The 16,578-nt window shown below is 35.5% G+C and overlaps 1 protein-coding gene across 3 annotated transcripts in view; it reads left to right on the top strand.

The window, feature by feature from the left end:
* Positions 1-15,027, top strand: part of CHM (CHM Rab escort protein) — a 279,787-nt gene extending 264,760 nt beyond the window's left edge. For 2 of the 3 annotated variants that reach the window (XM_055393821.2, XM_055393823.2), the window contains 2 exons: positions 7,752-7,912; positions 11,258-15,027. In XM_055393821.2, the coding sequence (XP_055249796.2) occupies positions 7,752-7,912; positions 11,258-11,449 (353 nt within the window). In that variant the 3' untranslated portion in view covers positions 11,450-15,027. Of the gene's footprint in view, positions 1-7,751; positions 7,913-9,701 lie in introns of all 3 variants that reach the window. The other variant, XM_055393822.2, reaches the window with a different exon arrangement.
* The last annotated feature ends 1,551 nt before the right edge of the window (positions 15,028-16,578 follow it).

Raw genomic sequence — 16,578 nt, 5'->3', positions numbered from 1 at the left:
GAACTGAAATCTGTTGTATTCAACACAAGTACTTACATGTTTTAATAGGATGATTAAGCACATTCTCTTCCTAAAAATGGGGTAGTATCTGTAAGAATAAAAGAAAATATATATCTCACACACAATGTATATATTAAGTGCAAAACTATACATTTATATGTGTACATACTTGCATAGACAAAGACTGTCAGGAAATCTGTCAATCTTGGTGAAATTATAGGTAATTTTTTTTTTTAATTTTCTTTATTTTATAGATGTTGTACAACAAGCATATATTCCTTTATCAGAAAAAGTTTTCTTCATTTATTAAGGAAAAAAACTTGGTTCGACTGAGAAATTAAACTATTAATTGACAAATGCAAGAATCCTTCCTGACCAATAATTGTCTTTTAATGCATAGTATGTTAGTGATGTGATATTTAGCTTTCAAGATATATATATATATATCACTTTGCTACTTACTCATGGTGGAAAAATGCTTTTCAGCCATAAATTTTGTAACTTTTCTCCCCACGTCATAGGGTAGTTCTTATAGATATGAATGGAGCAAATTGTAGTGAATCTTGTGTATAATTGATCAAAACGTAGCCTAATGGATCTTACTTATTTTATATGAAGTGATGGTGATTTTTATTATAGGATTAGCATGTCTAATTGAATTCTGGCCAGTTTCGTCATTGATTCATATGTCTTCATTTTCTTTGAATGCTATGTTTGTTCAGGCAACAATTTATTTACTTCCTACTTATTGTGTTTCCTTTTAGTTCATCTCCTGTGTGTCTTGCTTGTTTTCTTTGCAGAGATAGTGCATAAAGGGGCATTTACATAGGAAAACAAACTGATCCTTTCTGAGGAGCTAGTATCTATATAATTAATTTCATTTTGAGCTGCCTGAATCAAATCCTGCAACCTGAAAATTTATTTCACTTTAGTTTAGAATTTAATTTGTTCCATATTTACTTTTAATAAAAAAAAGCTCATATAAACATTAGTATTATTGTTAAAAATTTCATTGCAGAGTTATGGTATACAATAATATTCTTAACTGTAATATGAAATCAGTTTTATCTTTGGCTTTAATTCCCTTACTTATAAAAACTCTGAATTCCTTCTTTTTCTGAAGTTTTTCATAATTTTTTTTGTAATTTCATTGTGTGGTGGTCTCAAATAATACACTAAATTTGAGTCTTGTATCACTGATCTTCATTTTTTAAATACATATAATTTTCTTTTTTTAAAGTTAAAATGGGGAAATTGCATGTTCATTCCTTAGCATCTTCTAGCCATTTTAGATTTTTAAGCATTAATCTTAATGGTTAATATGATCCCATTTTGAAATGATGTATTGTTCCGAATCTGAGTGAAATTCTTCAGTAAGAACTATGTGCTCAGAGAGGTCATCAGGTGCACTGAGGCACTGAAAAGCTAGTTTTCACTGACACATAGGCCTTTTTATCATCAGGATGAGGTAGTGGTCATATTTTAATTAAAATGTCAGAACAAATACTGTTGGAGTTATTGAAAATGAATCACCAGATAAAGTGAGCACTGGGCCATGGCAGGTCAAAGAGGTAAAGTCACCTGGAGAAGAGAACTCAATTCATTTTCCTGCCTAAATGAGGAAGAAGGAACTTTATGAACAATATGAACTTTTAATACATTAAAGCACATTCTTCTCTATAACAAATGCCCCTGTTTTCATGGATTGGTGGCTTGTACTGTTAATTTTTTAATTATCTGACAGTGATATGAAACCTTATGGTTTAGAGCTTTATAAATATTTTGTCTTAAAATGCATGCCAGAAGAATAACATTATTTAAGCTTATTTTCTTTTTATTCAAGTTCTATGTTCTGTGCTTCATAAGCTTCTGTACAAGTCAGCCTAGTCACTTTAGTGAAGTTTATTTATTGCAAAAGGTAATGTTCTCTTCTCAAACACAGTACTTCTTTTCCTTTGTATCCGAGAAATTCAATGTCCTTGTGAAGGTATGCCTTCTGTTCTCTCTCCTTCTTTCTTGTTCATGTTTAAGGTATCAGCTGGAGCACTTATCATATGCTATGCCTTAAAGAAGCAGTTGTACTAATACTTCCAAGAGCTCTACTTCCCAGGCTCCTTTAAGAACATCAGCGATCTCTAAGTTCTTCCCTGCTTCACAGTGCAAGGACAATTAAGATGTTTTATGCTTAATAAACCTGATTCTATCGTTGAGAAAGTGAGGTGATTGCTCACCATTCATAGGTGCATTAATTCTTCAATAATCCATGCATGCGTGCATGCTCGGTCGCTCAGTCATGTCTGACTCTTTGTGACCGCATAGACTATAGCCCGCCTGGCTTCTCTGTCCATGGAATTTTCTAGGCAAGAATACTGGAGTGGGTTGGCATTTCCTCCTCCAGAGGATCTTCCCAACCCAGGGATCAAACCCATATCTTCCGTGTCTCCTGCATTGACAGGCAGATTCTTTACCACAAACACCACCTGGGAAGTCCCTAGATTCCATAATATCCTTCTAAGCACTGGTAGAATTTTCCTAAGTATTATTTATTTTACTCAGGAAATTAAGATCTTTCCATACAAACTGAAGCAGAAATTTCATTAGTACATTCAACTATGTGCAATGTAATATCATGACTTGTACCATATTCTTTCTCTTTTTCCACCCATTGGGCACGACATGTGGAATTACCTCATTCCATCTCATTCAGTTCCTATCTCAAAAAGCAGCACTGCATAAAAATAGGAATTCCCTTATAGATGTCATTTTGAAAAAGGTGGCTGATGAGGGTATACAGAATTGCTGGCCTGAGAAGTCAAATGCCTTATCTTAATTCCTTTTTGTATTTGTTGTCTTCAGTCTAGGTGGTATCTGTAGTAATCTTCTACCCTCCTGGTCTCATGTTAGCTATGTTGCTAAAGTAGTTCATTTTCTCCCTAAACATGACATGCAACTGTAGACTATTTGTTGCTTTTATTTGGTGTGCCATTGTTGATTTTCTTTGGGCTACTTTGTTCTGTACTTGCCTCAGTTTAATTTGTGCAAGGTTTTATTCTAAATTACCTATTCCTTGTTTAGTCTTTGCACAATCTAATAGAATGAAATGAGCTTTTACAGAAAACCAATTCTATTTCTGGCCAAGTGATGTATTCCTATACAAACCTTAGCAGCTTTAATATTTTTTGACAATTGTGCACTGCACAATTGCATGTTATTTTTCCAGCTCTCTGCTTTCAATCTGGCCTCAAAGAAAGATGAAGCAATTGTATGTTTTTTTCAGGCTTTTAAGGTCAAAGCCCGATAACTCCCTTGTATCTAGACCATTTATCTTCAGTCTATGTTAACTTTTCATCTTCTTGGTTTCCTTTCAAAACTTCAACCTCAAAGAAATTTCTTTCCTAAATTGATTGGATTATTCATTTTCCCCAGCTTGTATTGAGTGAAGGTCCTCCTCTGAGCTGGAACTTTCATAAAATATAAGATAAGCTCTCTTAGTATATGCTTAGAAATGGAATGAGCGATATTAAGGGACTTCCAGATCTTAGCCCATTTTTTCTGCAATGTTCTTAGAGTCTGGTTTCACAAGTGATAGGTGCTATGTTTAATTATCTTCCCGTAACATTTAATGACACTAAACTCACCAATAAACTTACTAAGAGCCATATGGCTTTAGCTGTGAAATAGTATCTTATGTTCCTTTATTTTGTTAGTAAGTAGTTTTTGTCATCTATTGTGTGCTTACACAAAGCTGGTGATACCTTAGACTCATAGATCTTGGCATTAGAAAGGGACATCTTAAAGAATCACTTCATCCAGAGTTTCTGTGTCCTATCACATTAATAATTATGGATTATTCAGGATGAACAAGGAAAGGAAGAGATTTGGTATTCTTATAGTGGAGATATTTTGAGTTAAGTATAATAAATGCCTGTTTGTCCTGAATTGGGGGATGGGACATTCTTTTTAACTGAATACTGCAATTAGCTAACTTTTCTACACTGATTATAAATTGACAAATAAGATTTAATTAACTAGATAATTAAACCTTTAGAATTTTCTTTATGATTCCCATAGTGCCTCATGGTCTTGGGTAATTGTCATGTACATCCATTATTACCATTATACAAAATTTGAGTTTTTCTTCAAATTCAGGCTAAGAAAACACTGTAGTCAGTAAATATATTAACAGTGATGTTTTCTGTTTTCAACCAAAGAAAATATAATTATAACATTTCCAAGGAGGAGGGGCATAAAAATAATTATTAAGATAGCAAGGAATGTTGTTGTTCTGTTACCAAGTCTTATCTGACTTTTTGAAACCCCATAGACTGCAGCACACTAGGCTTCCTTGTCCCTTACCATCTCCTGGAATATGCCCAATTTCATGTCCATTGAGTCAGTGATGCCATCCAGCCATCTAATCTTCTGTCCCCTCTTCTCCTTCTGCCTTCAGTTTTAGACGGCATCAAGGTCTTTTCCAATTAGTCATTTGTTCACATCAGGTGGCCAAAGTATGGGAGCTTCACCTTCAGCATCAGTCCTTCCAAAGAGTATTCAGGGTTGATTCCCTTTAAGATTGACTGGTTTGATCTCCTTGCTGTCCATGAACTCTCAAGAGTCTTCTCCAGCACCACAGTTTGGAAGCATCATTTCACAGTTAGAAAGCAAGGAATAGGCTTTAGTTATTGAGATTAATAACTTTTTATAGCATACCATACTACCTGAAAACAGAATTATAAATAGTTCAAGAGTTACTCATTGAGCATCTGTTGTATACTACACTCTGTATCAGGGTACATGAAAATTCAAGAGAATAAGGACTAAGTCTATTCATCTTTATATCCCCAGCTCCTAGCCTGATGCCTAACATATATAATAAATGCTTGCTGTAAATGAGAGAATGTGTACTGAAAACAACTTACGGTCTCATAATCGTATTTTTCTTGTTGGTTGGCATTATATTTGTACTCTAGTAGGACAAAGTGTTAGTGAGTTAGGATATCCTAGTTTTAATCTTGTATATACTATTTTTTAATAACAGGTTTATTGAGATTCACATACCATACAGTTCACCCATTTAAAGTGTAAAATCCAATGTTTTTTCATTTCTTGTTCAAACATCACCACAGTCAATTTTAGAGTATTTCCATCACCCTTTAGCCATTAACCTGTTCAGTTCAGTGGCACAGTCGTGTCTGACTCTTTGTGACCCCATGAAACGCAGCACGCCAGGCCTCCCTGTCCATCACCAACTGCCAGAGTCCACCCAAACCCATGTCCATTGAGTCGGTGATGCCATCAAACCATCTCATCCTCCATCGTCCCCTTCTCCTCCCGCCTTCAATCCTTCCCAGCATCACCGTCTTTTCAAATGAGCCAGCTCTTTTCATCAGGTGGCCAAATATTGGAGTTTCAGCTTCAACAGCAGTCCTTCCAATGAACACCCAGGACTGATCTCCTTTAGGATGGACTGGCTGGATCTCCTTGCAGTCCTAGGGATTCTCAAGAATCTTCTCCAACACCACAGTTCAAAAGCATCAACTCTTCAGTTCTCAGCTTTCTTTATAGTCTAACTCTCACGTCCATACACAACTACTGGAAAAACAATAGTCTTGACTAGACGGACCTTTGTTGACAAAATATCTAGGTTGGTCATAACTTTCCTTCCAAGGAGTAAGCGTCTTTTAATTTCATGGCTGCAATCAGCATCTGCAGTGATTTTGGAGCCCAAAATAATTAAGTCAGCCACTGTTTCCACTGTTTCCCCATCTATTTCCCATGAAGTGATGGGACCGGATGCCATGATCTTTGTTTTCTGAATGTTGAGCTTCAAGCCAACTTTTTCACTCTCCTCTTTCACTTTCATCAAGAGGCTCTTTAGGTCTTCACTTTCTGCCGTAAGGGTGGTGTCATCTGCATATCTGAGGTTATTGATATTTCTCCCAGCAGTCTTAATTCCAGCTTGTGCTTCCTCTAGCCCAGCATTTCTCATGATGTTCTCTGCATATAAGTTAAATAAGCAGAGTGACAATATACAGCCTTGACGTACTCCTTTTCCTATTTGGAACCAGTCTCTCCTTTCATGTTCAGTTCTAACGGTTGCTTCCTGACCTGCATATAGGTTTCTCAAGAGGCAGGTCAGGTAGTCTGGTATTCCCATCTCTTTCAGAATGTTCCACAGTTTGTTGTGATCCACACAGTCAAAGGCTTTGGCATAGTCAAAGCAGAAATAGATGTTTTTCTGGAGCTCTCTTGCTTCTTCGATGATACAGTATACGTTAGCAATTTGATCTCTGGTTCCTGTGCCTTTTCTAAAACCAGCATGAACATCTGGAAGTTTGCAGTTCACATATTGCTGAAGCCTGGCATGGAGAATTTTGAGCATGACTTTACTAGTGTGTGAGATGAGTGCAATTGTGCGGTAGTTTGAGCATTCTTTGGCATTGCCTTTCTTTGGGATTGGAATGAAAACTGACCTTTTCCAGTCCTATGGCCACTGTTGAGTTTTCCAAATTTGGTGACATATTGAGTGCAACACTTTCACAGCATCATCTTTTAGGATTTGAAATACTTCAACTGGAATTCCATCACCTCCACTAGCTTTGTTCATAGTGATGCTTCCTAAGGCCCACTTGACTTCACATTCCAGGATGTCTGGCTCTAGGTGAGTGTGAATGATCACACCATTGTGATTATCTGGGTCATGAAGATCTTTTTTGTACAGTTCTTCTGTGTATTCTTGCCACCTCTTCTTAATATCTTCTGTTTCTGTTAGGTCCATACTATTTCTGTCATTTACTGAGCCCATCTTTGCACGAAATGTTCCCTTGGTATCTCTAATTTTCTTGAAGAGATCTCTAGTCTTTCCCATTCTATTGTTTTCCTCTATTTCTCTGCATTAATTGCTGAGGAAGGCTTTCTTATCTCTCCTTGCTATTCTTTGGAACTCTGTTTTCAAATGGGTATATCTTTCCTTTTCTCCTTTGCTTTTTGCTTCTCTTCTTTTCACAGCTATTTGTAAGCCCTCCTAGACAGCCATTTTGCTTTTTTCCACTTCTTTTTCTTGGGGATTGTCTTGATTCCTGTCTCCTGTACAATGCCATTGACCTGTACTTTCCCTCAATTCTTCCCCAACTGAAGGTAACTGTAATCTATTTCATATCTTTTCTTCATTAGGTAAGTGCCATACGCTTATCGGATCTTAGTTCCCCAACTGGGGTTTGAACCTGGGCCACAGCAGTGAAAGCACTGAGTCTTAACCACTGGAATGCCAGGGAATTTCCCTACTCCCTGTCTATAGATTTTTCTATTCTGATCATCTCATAATCCTATGTATAGTACTGATTTTACAATATTTTAAGTTGGTTTATCCATGTGTAGCATAAGAAAATCAGTTTATGTTAACTTCTTACTTCACTGGCATAATTTAAAGATGTATGTGATCGTAAGCACTTTGATACTGGTGATGAGAAATATAAAAAGCCCAAGGAAATGTGATTGGAGTTAAATCTAAGTAACTTACTGATAATCTAAATAACTTTTAAATCTTATTTGTCTTAGGTTGAAAAGCAATCATTGCTGGAAATATCATATACACGTATTAGAGTATGTGTATGCGGATATACTTCTGTTGAAATACAAAGCTCTGATTTACTATAATGTATAGTTACGGCTTTGTTAGTAATTGGCTACATATTATAATAATTGAGGTATGCTGTGCTTTAGATATACATAAAATTTATGTTTACATTTAGAAAATGAAAAAGTTGAAAAGCCAAGACTTCTATGGGGTCTTTACTTCAATATGAGAGATTCTTCAGATGTCAGCAGGAACTCTTATAATGATTTACCATCCAACGTTTATGTGTGCTCTGGCCCAGACTGTGCTTTAGGAAATGATAATGCAGTCAAACAGGTAAGGCTGTTGGTCTTTCTCAGTTTTAGATTAAGAAGTTGGTGTGGTAGGCAAAGTGAATTGTTTTTTCCTCTAAGAGGTGGGAAAAGAGACTAAAAAAGCATCTCTCTCATTTAATACCATCTCTGTAATTTGCTCCTAAACATTTATCTCTGAACAACAAATCCACATTAAATATATTTTAAATGTAATATCAAATATTGTCATGGTCTTGAATATAATGACAAAATACAAGAGATTGTTTATGATTTCCATTGCGGGAATAAGTATAGAAGATTTTAGAAATATATATCCAGAAAATGAATTTATAATGCCAATATTCTAAAGAGATATTGCTTCTAATTTAAATTGTGGTCTATCAGTGTGTTTTGAAATACATGAACTTTTTTCCTCTTTAAACTTGAGTCATTTCAAAATGAGTGTAACTGGTAAGGAACACAAAATGTAATTTTTAAATGGCATTTTTAAGGCACATTCTTATCATGGAAAAGAACATACAGTTTTTCAAAGTGAACATGATTCCTTTAATGCTTTGACACAAGCTCGTGTCCCAAAGCTACTATAATAACTGCTGAGGAGTATGTTAAATCAAGGTCGAATTTGTGATAGCACTCCTGGGCAGGGCTATAAAGGTACAAGGTAGGTGACACAAAATGCCAAAAATGAATCATGATTCTACTAAGCTGAAAATTCATATGCATGTACAAATATACTTTTCTGCACTTGACCAAAATAGAAGAGCAGAAAATACTGTTTTTGAGGCGTAAGTCTAACCTTTTCACTAGTATAGTTAATGCATCTATCTATTGAATCAATAAATGGATAATTTAACATTTTTCTAAGACTATGGGTGGAAATTTCATTCCCACTAGAGGCAAGGATCTTATAGGAACAAATGGCTTCTTTGAGCCTTTAATCTAATTTTTCAGCATAGCAGCAAGGCTGTGACCCATCCATTTACAGTTTTTTGCCAGATTCTTTGTTTTTAATCCTCAGAGTCTAATGGTAATCCAGGATAATCATATTTAGTCAATGATAACAAACAGAAACAGGAAGTCACATCTCTCATCCATCTTTTGTTCTGTTAGTTTAATAGGAACCCAGAATAGTTCAATATCTACATTTATGGCTTAAAATGGCCAGATCATTTTTGCTTTGATATTCCATTTTTTCCCAAGCAGAAATTACCAACAAGTTATCAGCCAGATAACTTTATTTCTCAGTGAACTTTAATGATTTTAACCAAAATGAAAAGCCTTAAATAAGGACTTAGTATACAAGTACTAATGTGATCTAAGCTGTAAGCTAAAAGATTATAATTAAAGGATAATTTTATCATGAGGTAATTTGCTTCCCAAGAAGACAGACTTGAGTACAATGCTACCACAGAAGAAAACAATAATAATGTTAGTTTCGGTGCTAATTATTATATGCTATTAACTATAAGTAGGCTTATATTTGTTATATAGATTTTAACCTCAAATAAGTTTTAGGAGAAATATTATAATGCCTACGTTAAAGGGCATCAATAATAACTTTTAAAAATAGCCAGTTTATTCAAATAAACTGTGTTCTAATTCTAGTATATTACACTGTGTTCATCCCAATGCTAATTGATGACTTCTGTCTTCCAAATTGTCTATAAAACCCTCAGAATATCACCTAAGTTTTGCCCATGTAGGAACATAAGCACTTAGAGATTTCCTTTTTCTTTTTTTTTTTTAAGTAAAATGCTTCATTTTACTATTTGTCAAGTTTGCATCTGCTGTTCTTATTTGTAAATGTATAGATGTTGAATCGGAGAAGGCAATGGCACCCCACTCCAGTACTCTTGCCTGGAAAGTCCCATGGATGGAAGAGCCTGGTCGGCTGCAGCTCATGGAGTCGCTAAGAGTTGGATACAACTGAACGACTTCACTTTCACTTTTCACTTTCATGCATTGGAGAAGGAAATGGCAATCCACTGCAGTGTTCTTGCCTGGGGAATCCCAGGGACGGTAGAACCTGGTGGCTGCCATCTATGGGTTCACACAGAGTCGGACAAGACTGAAGCAACATAGCAGCAGTAGCAGCAGCAGATGTTGAATAACATAGACCTGTCTCCCTTGTGTTCATTTGAAGCTATGATTTGAAGACATTAAAAATAAGAAGTAATCTGTGTTTAATATTCACAAGTTAAAGTTGTATGCAGGAGCATACCAAGACATTCCCAATTACGTAATTCTTTCTGTGACTTGCTGTTTTTGTGGTCTGTGTTCTTTTTTTTTTTTTTTTTTTCCTGAACCTCACATGGATATTTCTTTTCTTATATGAGGAATGTTTCGTATACCCATGCATACTGATAAACAGACTGGTCTGTAGTCCTACTGGTCTGTACTCCCAAGGCAGTGATAGCTCACTCCTCTTTCAGGAGTCCCCATTGCCTTGGACATTGGGACGGAGGGTTGAAGTGGTACAGACAGACATTGTAAACTTTAAAGCAAAACAAGCATATATCTTAAAACCCTTTAATGACTTTCTTTTACCAGTAGGGTACCGTGCAAGCTACCTAACCTGGCAGGGACCCCTATCTAACAAAGAAGTGCATTTATCTAAATAAAACCAGGAATATGTTTAGAATAGAATAACAATGCTACTTGCCACATTTACTTTCTTATATGTGTGTATGTATTTGTTCTTGTTAATTAAGATCACATTTACTTTCTTATTCTCTTATCCTACCAGACTAAGCTCAGCTTAAATCTCGACATTTTAATTTCTGTTATTATTAATAACAGTGATAACAGTTACCATATAAAGAAGCTTACTCTCTTCTATGCTGTAGGCAACGAGAGCAAGGCTCAGACGGTAAACATTCCCTAGATCACATCACTACTGCATTTGGCATGGTTTTCTATTCAAAGTCCGTAGTCTTGGATTATGTAATACTCCTCAAAGCACAGAGGGAAGAAAACTACAAAAGCAAATAGTTGAACAATGAAGAATGTTCTTGATTTGAACGGTTGTTAAAATTGGTATATGCTAAATTAGACTACAGATAAAACAGATAAGGTCTATTAAGAAATCGTATAAAGAATATTAAAGGAAGTTTTATTTCTATTGACACGTAGAATAAATGACCTTAAAGTCTTGACTGGGCACCTGATCAAGTACTGATATACTTGAAGGGTGGGTCTGAATGAGTGTATTTGAGTTCTGAAAGATTTTAGAAGGTTATGTATGCTGTGAAAATTCTGTAACTTAATGATTTTAAGGATGATACTTCATTTTCTAAATTGTTCCCAAAAGGTTCATACATTTTAAGTTAGTGTTCAAAAACTATTGTGCCCTTTCTTCCCTGGCCAGGCTGAAGCACTTTTCCAACAAATCTGCCCCAACGAAGACTTCTGTCCTCCCCCACCGAATCCTGAAGACATTATCCTTGATGGAGACAGTTTACAACCAGAGGTTTCAGAATCCAGTGCCTTACCAGAGGCCAACTCAGAGACTCCCAAAGAAAGCTCAAATCTAAGAAACCCAGAGGAGCCCTCTGAATAACGAGTATATACCAAACTGGATACCACACTGTGGAAAATCCTCCTAGCCTGAGAGTCTTCTTGATGGAAGAACTGTTTGAAAAATGTTACAAAACAGCAGCCAGTTAACATGCAGAATTACCAAGAAAAACAATAAAAGAGATCCAAAAGGGGATTTTCTTAAAGAGGACAGTCTAAGACCACAAAACACTTTGTAAAGCACATTGATTTGCTTGCTTTAAGATACCAAACTTGTGGAATTGGCAGATAAAAATTATAAAGTGGATTGATTCCCAGAAATACAGCTATGTTTATGAAAGTGATCCTATGCATTGTTAGTAATTCTGTGGTATTAGGACAGCTTTTGCCTACCACTTTGTTTGAAAGCCAGATGTTTGGAATTGGCTCACAAATTTACTTTGATTATTTGAGTTATATTTCCTTTATGGGTGTGAGCATCGTGACACAAATGATGAAAGTATATGTAGATATAGTTGAAAAAAATTAAAGTGTCATAATCCAAGCAGGAGCCTATGTTTGAAATAGAGGTTTGTTTTATTCTCTATCTTGAGGAGAATTGAAGATATTAAAGTAGACACTTTTACAAACAAGTCGTGAGTCCCTTACTCAGTGTTTTGTTTTGTTTTTTTCAATGTTAATAGTATTTGTATTTGAGTCCTGAACAGTCTACGAAAGCTCAGTACTGGAGAAATAAAAAGAAAGATTTGAATAGGCTCCTTTGGTGTTTGGAAATTCTTTCTAGTTGAGTACGTGGAGCACTAACCTGATTGTCTATGGACCTAATTTTGTCCTAGCTATGCTGATGTTAGGCAAATATGATGACGATATTTGCAAATTGATGGTATTTGTAAATTACCTAATATGATGATATTAGGCAAATTGTTTATTTTCTGCACCTCATTTCTCCACATGTCTACTGTAGGAGAATGATTGTGAAAATATATGCAGTGCTATCATTAGAATGATTTTTCTGGAATAAAAGTTCTTTCAGAATTTTCTCATTGACCTCAGAGTGAATGTCAGATATCATGCAGCAAATAATTGTTTGCTGTCACTTCCCCCAACACAATAAATCATAGTGTTTTTATTGCATTAAGCTTTTAAAATAAAAATCTGTTTCTTAAATTAGTATTTAATAGTCTTATAGAAAAGTAAACAAAGTAACATATAGAATTGTGGTTTTAAATCCTAATAAGGAAAACACTCTATAAACTCTTAATATTCCTTTTCTAGTAGTTAGACCTGAAACCACCAAGGACACTAAACAGAATATGACAATTGATAAACGCTAATATGCACCCAACATAAAAATATAAGGGTTGTGAATAGACAGCAAATCTAGGTACAGTGAGTGCCTGTATTAAAATCTTTCCACATGCTGAGCTCTGATGGTTTACCTTCTTTGAGCAATAGTTTGAACTTAACAACTTATTTGAATAAATAAATTCATTGAAAGTGTATTATCATACAGTGTCTGACCTGTATTGCTGATCAGAGAGCCATGGCTACAGTAGAAAGCACATAGTTCTCACATTCTTCAGCTGCAGCAGGGCTTTGACCTTTCCAGATTTCAGAGATCTCAAAGGAAGCCGGCTCTTTAAGGTCACAGACTCATGAGAAATGGAAAGAATGTAGCTTTTGCCTCACCTTTAAACCCCCAGTTCAGTCGCTCAGTCGTGTCCGACTCTCCACGACCCCATGAGTCACAGCACCCCAGTCCTCCCTGTCCATCACCAACTCCAGCAGGATTTAAATTCAGCAGATAAAGCTGAATCCAGAGGAGAACCTTCTAAGCCTCTCAGGCTACTCTTAACCACTCTCCCCATTGCACAGCCTTTCCCCTATCTCTTTAATCCCCTCTATCCCTCTCTTCCCTTTTCATAATGTTATACAAATCAGGGACAACAGAATTAAATTATAACCTACTTCGTTATGTGGATTCAGATCTGTCTTAAATTATATTTCCTGAAACCCAACTATCGGAGAAGGCAATGGCAAGCCACTCCAATACTCTTGCCTAGAAAATCCCATGGATGGAGGAGCCTGGTAGGCTGCAGTCCGTGGGGTCGCTAAGGGTCGGACTCGACTGAGCGACTTCACTTTCACTTTTCACACATTGGAGAAAGAAATGGCAACCCACTCCAGTGTTCTTGCCTGGAGAATCCCAGGGACGGGGGAGCCTGGTGGGCTTCCGTCTGTGGGGTCACACAGAGTCGGACACGACTGAAGTGACTTAGCAGCAGCAGTAGCAGAAACCCAACTGTGGCATGCACTAAATGCACAATAAACACCACAGTACCAGCAATATGAAAGGTTCCACTATATGAGAGCATTGAGTTTGAATACAAATGCAGTAAGCTGCACCAATTAAAATGTTGTACTTTGTTATAGTCTTAGAGTTAAGGCCTCTTGATACATCATGCACACTTATGTAAACAGCCAGTCAGGGTAGACCCAGAATAACTAGAAAAATTCTGATAGCTTTACTACAGTTCTCTGAACAATGAAGGAGATACTCTGTGGTTTCATGGCCCAATCTATACTGTACCCTATTTCATCCATTAGCCAGTATCAGAATTCCTCTTCTGGATTATTTATTAATACTGTTGAAATGTTTAAAAGCTCTTGAATATCATTAGTGATGATTAAGGTAATACACAGCTGTTTAAAACTTTGTGTTAGAAAACTTTGGATACTTCCTCTTGCCTCAGAATGTAATAAAAATTATTCTAAGAACATTCTTTTCAGCTGTCTTACTGCAAATACTTGTTTTCATAGCTTTAAAGAAAAGCCTTTCGGTTTTATTGTAAAACTGTAAGCCTGAAGTCATATAAATAAAATTTAGATGTTTGTCCCTGATGCAGAAATTTCATTAGCTAATTTTAAATTTTGAAAATTGCTATTATCAATGAATTGTTATTCCTGTGTTTAAAATGTTTGTGTTATGCATGCTTCTTATTGGCCAAAAGTGATAATACCATAAGTTTAGTCATCAATATGAAAACAGATTACTAACCCTATGTTGCCATTGTATTTTTGTCTAATTGGTATGCCTGCCCAGAAAAACACACATATATATAATAAACATATTTTTCTACAGGAAATCTGAGTTATAATTTTCCCATCTTATTATACTTAGCTGCTTATAGAAAAATGGTCATGTTAATGGTTAACTTCTGGAATAGTAATTTCTGAGATGGGCGGTCCTCTGCCCAAAATAATGGCCATGCTAATGATTAACTTCTGTCACAGCTATATTTCTGGAGAAAGCAAAGTATGTCTAAAGTCCTGAAAATCTCAAAAAAAAATTTTGTTGAAATTTTATTGCTAAACAGTAATGATCCTTAAAAGCAATTTTCTTACAGATAAGTATTTACTGCTATTAGGATAATTTCTCACAACTGTTGATTGATTTTCTTAAGTGCATTTCAGAAAGCATGAATATATGGTTATTCATAATTTGCACAGTGTAACAGTAAGTTTTCAGAGGAAATAAAGTCTGTTTTAACGCCTTTCAGGTGTGGTATCCTATTTTTTTAATATTAAAATTTTGTATATATGCCACGAAATTAAAGATTGTCTAGAAATTGATTTATTTGTTGATATTGGTCTATTATTTAACCTCTCAGTTAATGTTCCAGCTATACATTTGATTTTATTTCTAGGCATCTTCCAACTCTGTCAGGCTTTTGAAAAAGGCAATCAAATGATACATGGGTATGATTTACTTAGCAAACTGTTCTAGATGCCAGCATCAAACTTCATTCTGTTTGAAATCAGTGTTCTGAGGCATGGGGTATAGCATTACAATACATTACCTGCAAACTGTTTTCCCATCTCACTTAGTGTATGAGATTCCGAAATATTTTTCTTATTTACTTCATGAATGAGAAACTGAAATGTTTTTCTTTGTGGTGATTGAGTTCCCACCCAGTAGCTTACTTACAACAGATAAGAGACTATTGATGTTCTTTTCATGCAGAAATCATTCACTGAACTGATTTGTTCTTGAATCAAATAATTAAAGCAGAGTGACGTTTTCTGTGAACTGCAGGTAGCTTCTAAAGCTTCTCAGACAGGATGTATTCAGAAGATAACATCAGTATTTCAAAACTGACAATTTATCTGTGATTATTAATAAATCAAGTTTAAAAAAGATAAGGTTAATTGAATTTTTAAACAAGTACCTATATTATCCTTCAAGCACGTTGAAGCTCAGGGTATTCACACTTTTTTAAACAAGTGCTTTGATATGTTTGAATTCTTTAATGATGGATTTTTAAAAATGCAAGAGGTTTAACCCCTAACATCCTAGGTCACACTTTGAAAACCATTTTTTTTTTTCTATTATAGTTTAGCTATGGGGCTGCAATGAGATGCCCTTCCCATACAAGTTGTCACGTCTGCTCTTTGTGGTGATGATGACTCTTAGGACCATTTGACAGATAATCAATAGAACTTGGATTCTAGTAGACTGGAGGGTCTTATCACCTATCACTACAGGGCAATTTATGTTAGTAACACCTATTAATGTTAATAGGACTTGCATGTGTAAATCCTCTTCCTGTCAGTGAGACAGTTGACCCCTGAAAGAAATATTCTTTAGAGATGGACAGTTTTACTCTAGAAACATTAGTGAATTGTCCTATTCAAATTGTTCATGTGTGGAAAAAATAGCAATTCAGCAGAGGATTTGTAGAGCTTGAAAACATGAAATACTAGCTCATATTTTCTATTCACAGTCTAATATATATTAGACACTATTACTCTTCATCTTATCAACATAGCTTTATTCTCTTATTTTCACTTATTTTTATTTTGTAATTGAAGTATAGTTGACATTCATCAGTATGTTAGCTCCAGGTATCCAACATGTGATTCGATATTTCTATACAATACAAAATGATTACTGTAGTAAGTCTAGTTATCAACTCTCATCGTACAACTCTTATCGTACAATATTGAATATATTCCCCTTGCTATACATCTCATCCCCATGATTCATTTTTTTATGGAAATATGTACCTCTTAATCTCCCTCACTGATTTCACTCGTCCTCCCCACACTCCTCCTCTCTGGCAATCTATTTATTTTCTCTGTATCTACAAATCTATTTGTTAAGTTCATTTG

Source organism: Moschus berezovskii, chromosome X, assembly GCF_049115385.1.
Source record: "Moschus berezovskii isolate FMDL1 chromosome X, NW_MosBer_1.0, whole genome shotgun sequence".
NCBI lineage: Eukaryota > Metazoa > Chordata > Mammalia > Artiodactyla > Moschidae > Moschus > Moschus berezovskii.
Note: the sequence above shows the minus strand (reverse complement) of the source record. Positions and strands in the feature narration are given on the sequence as shown.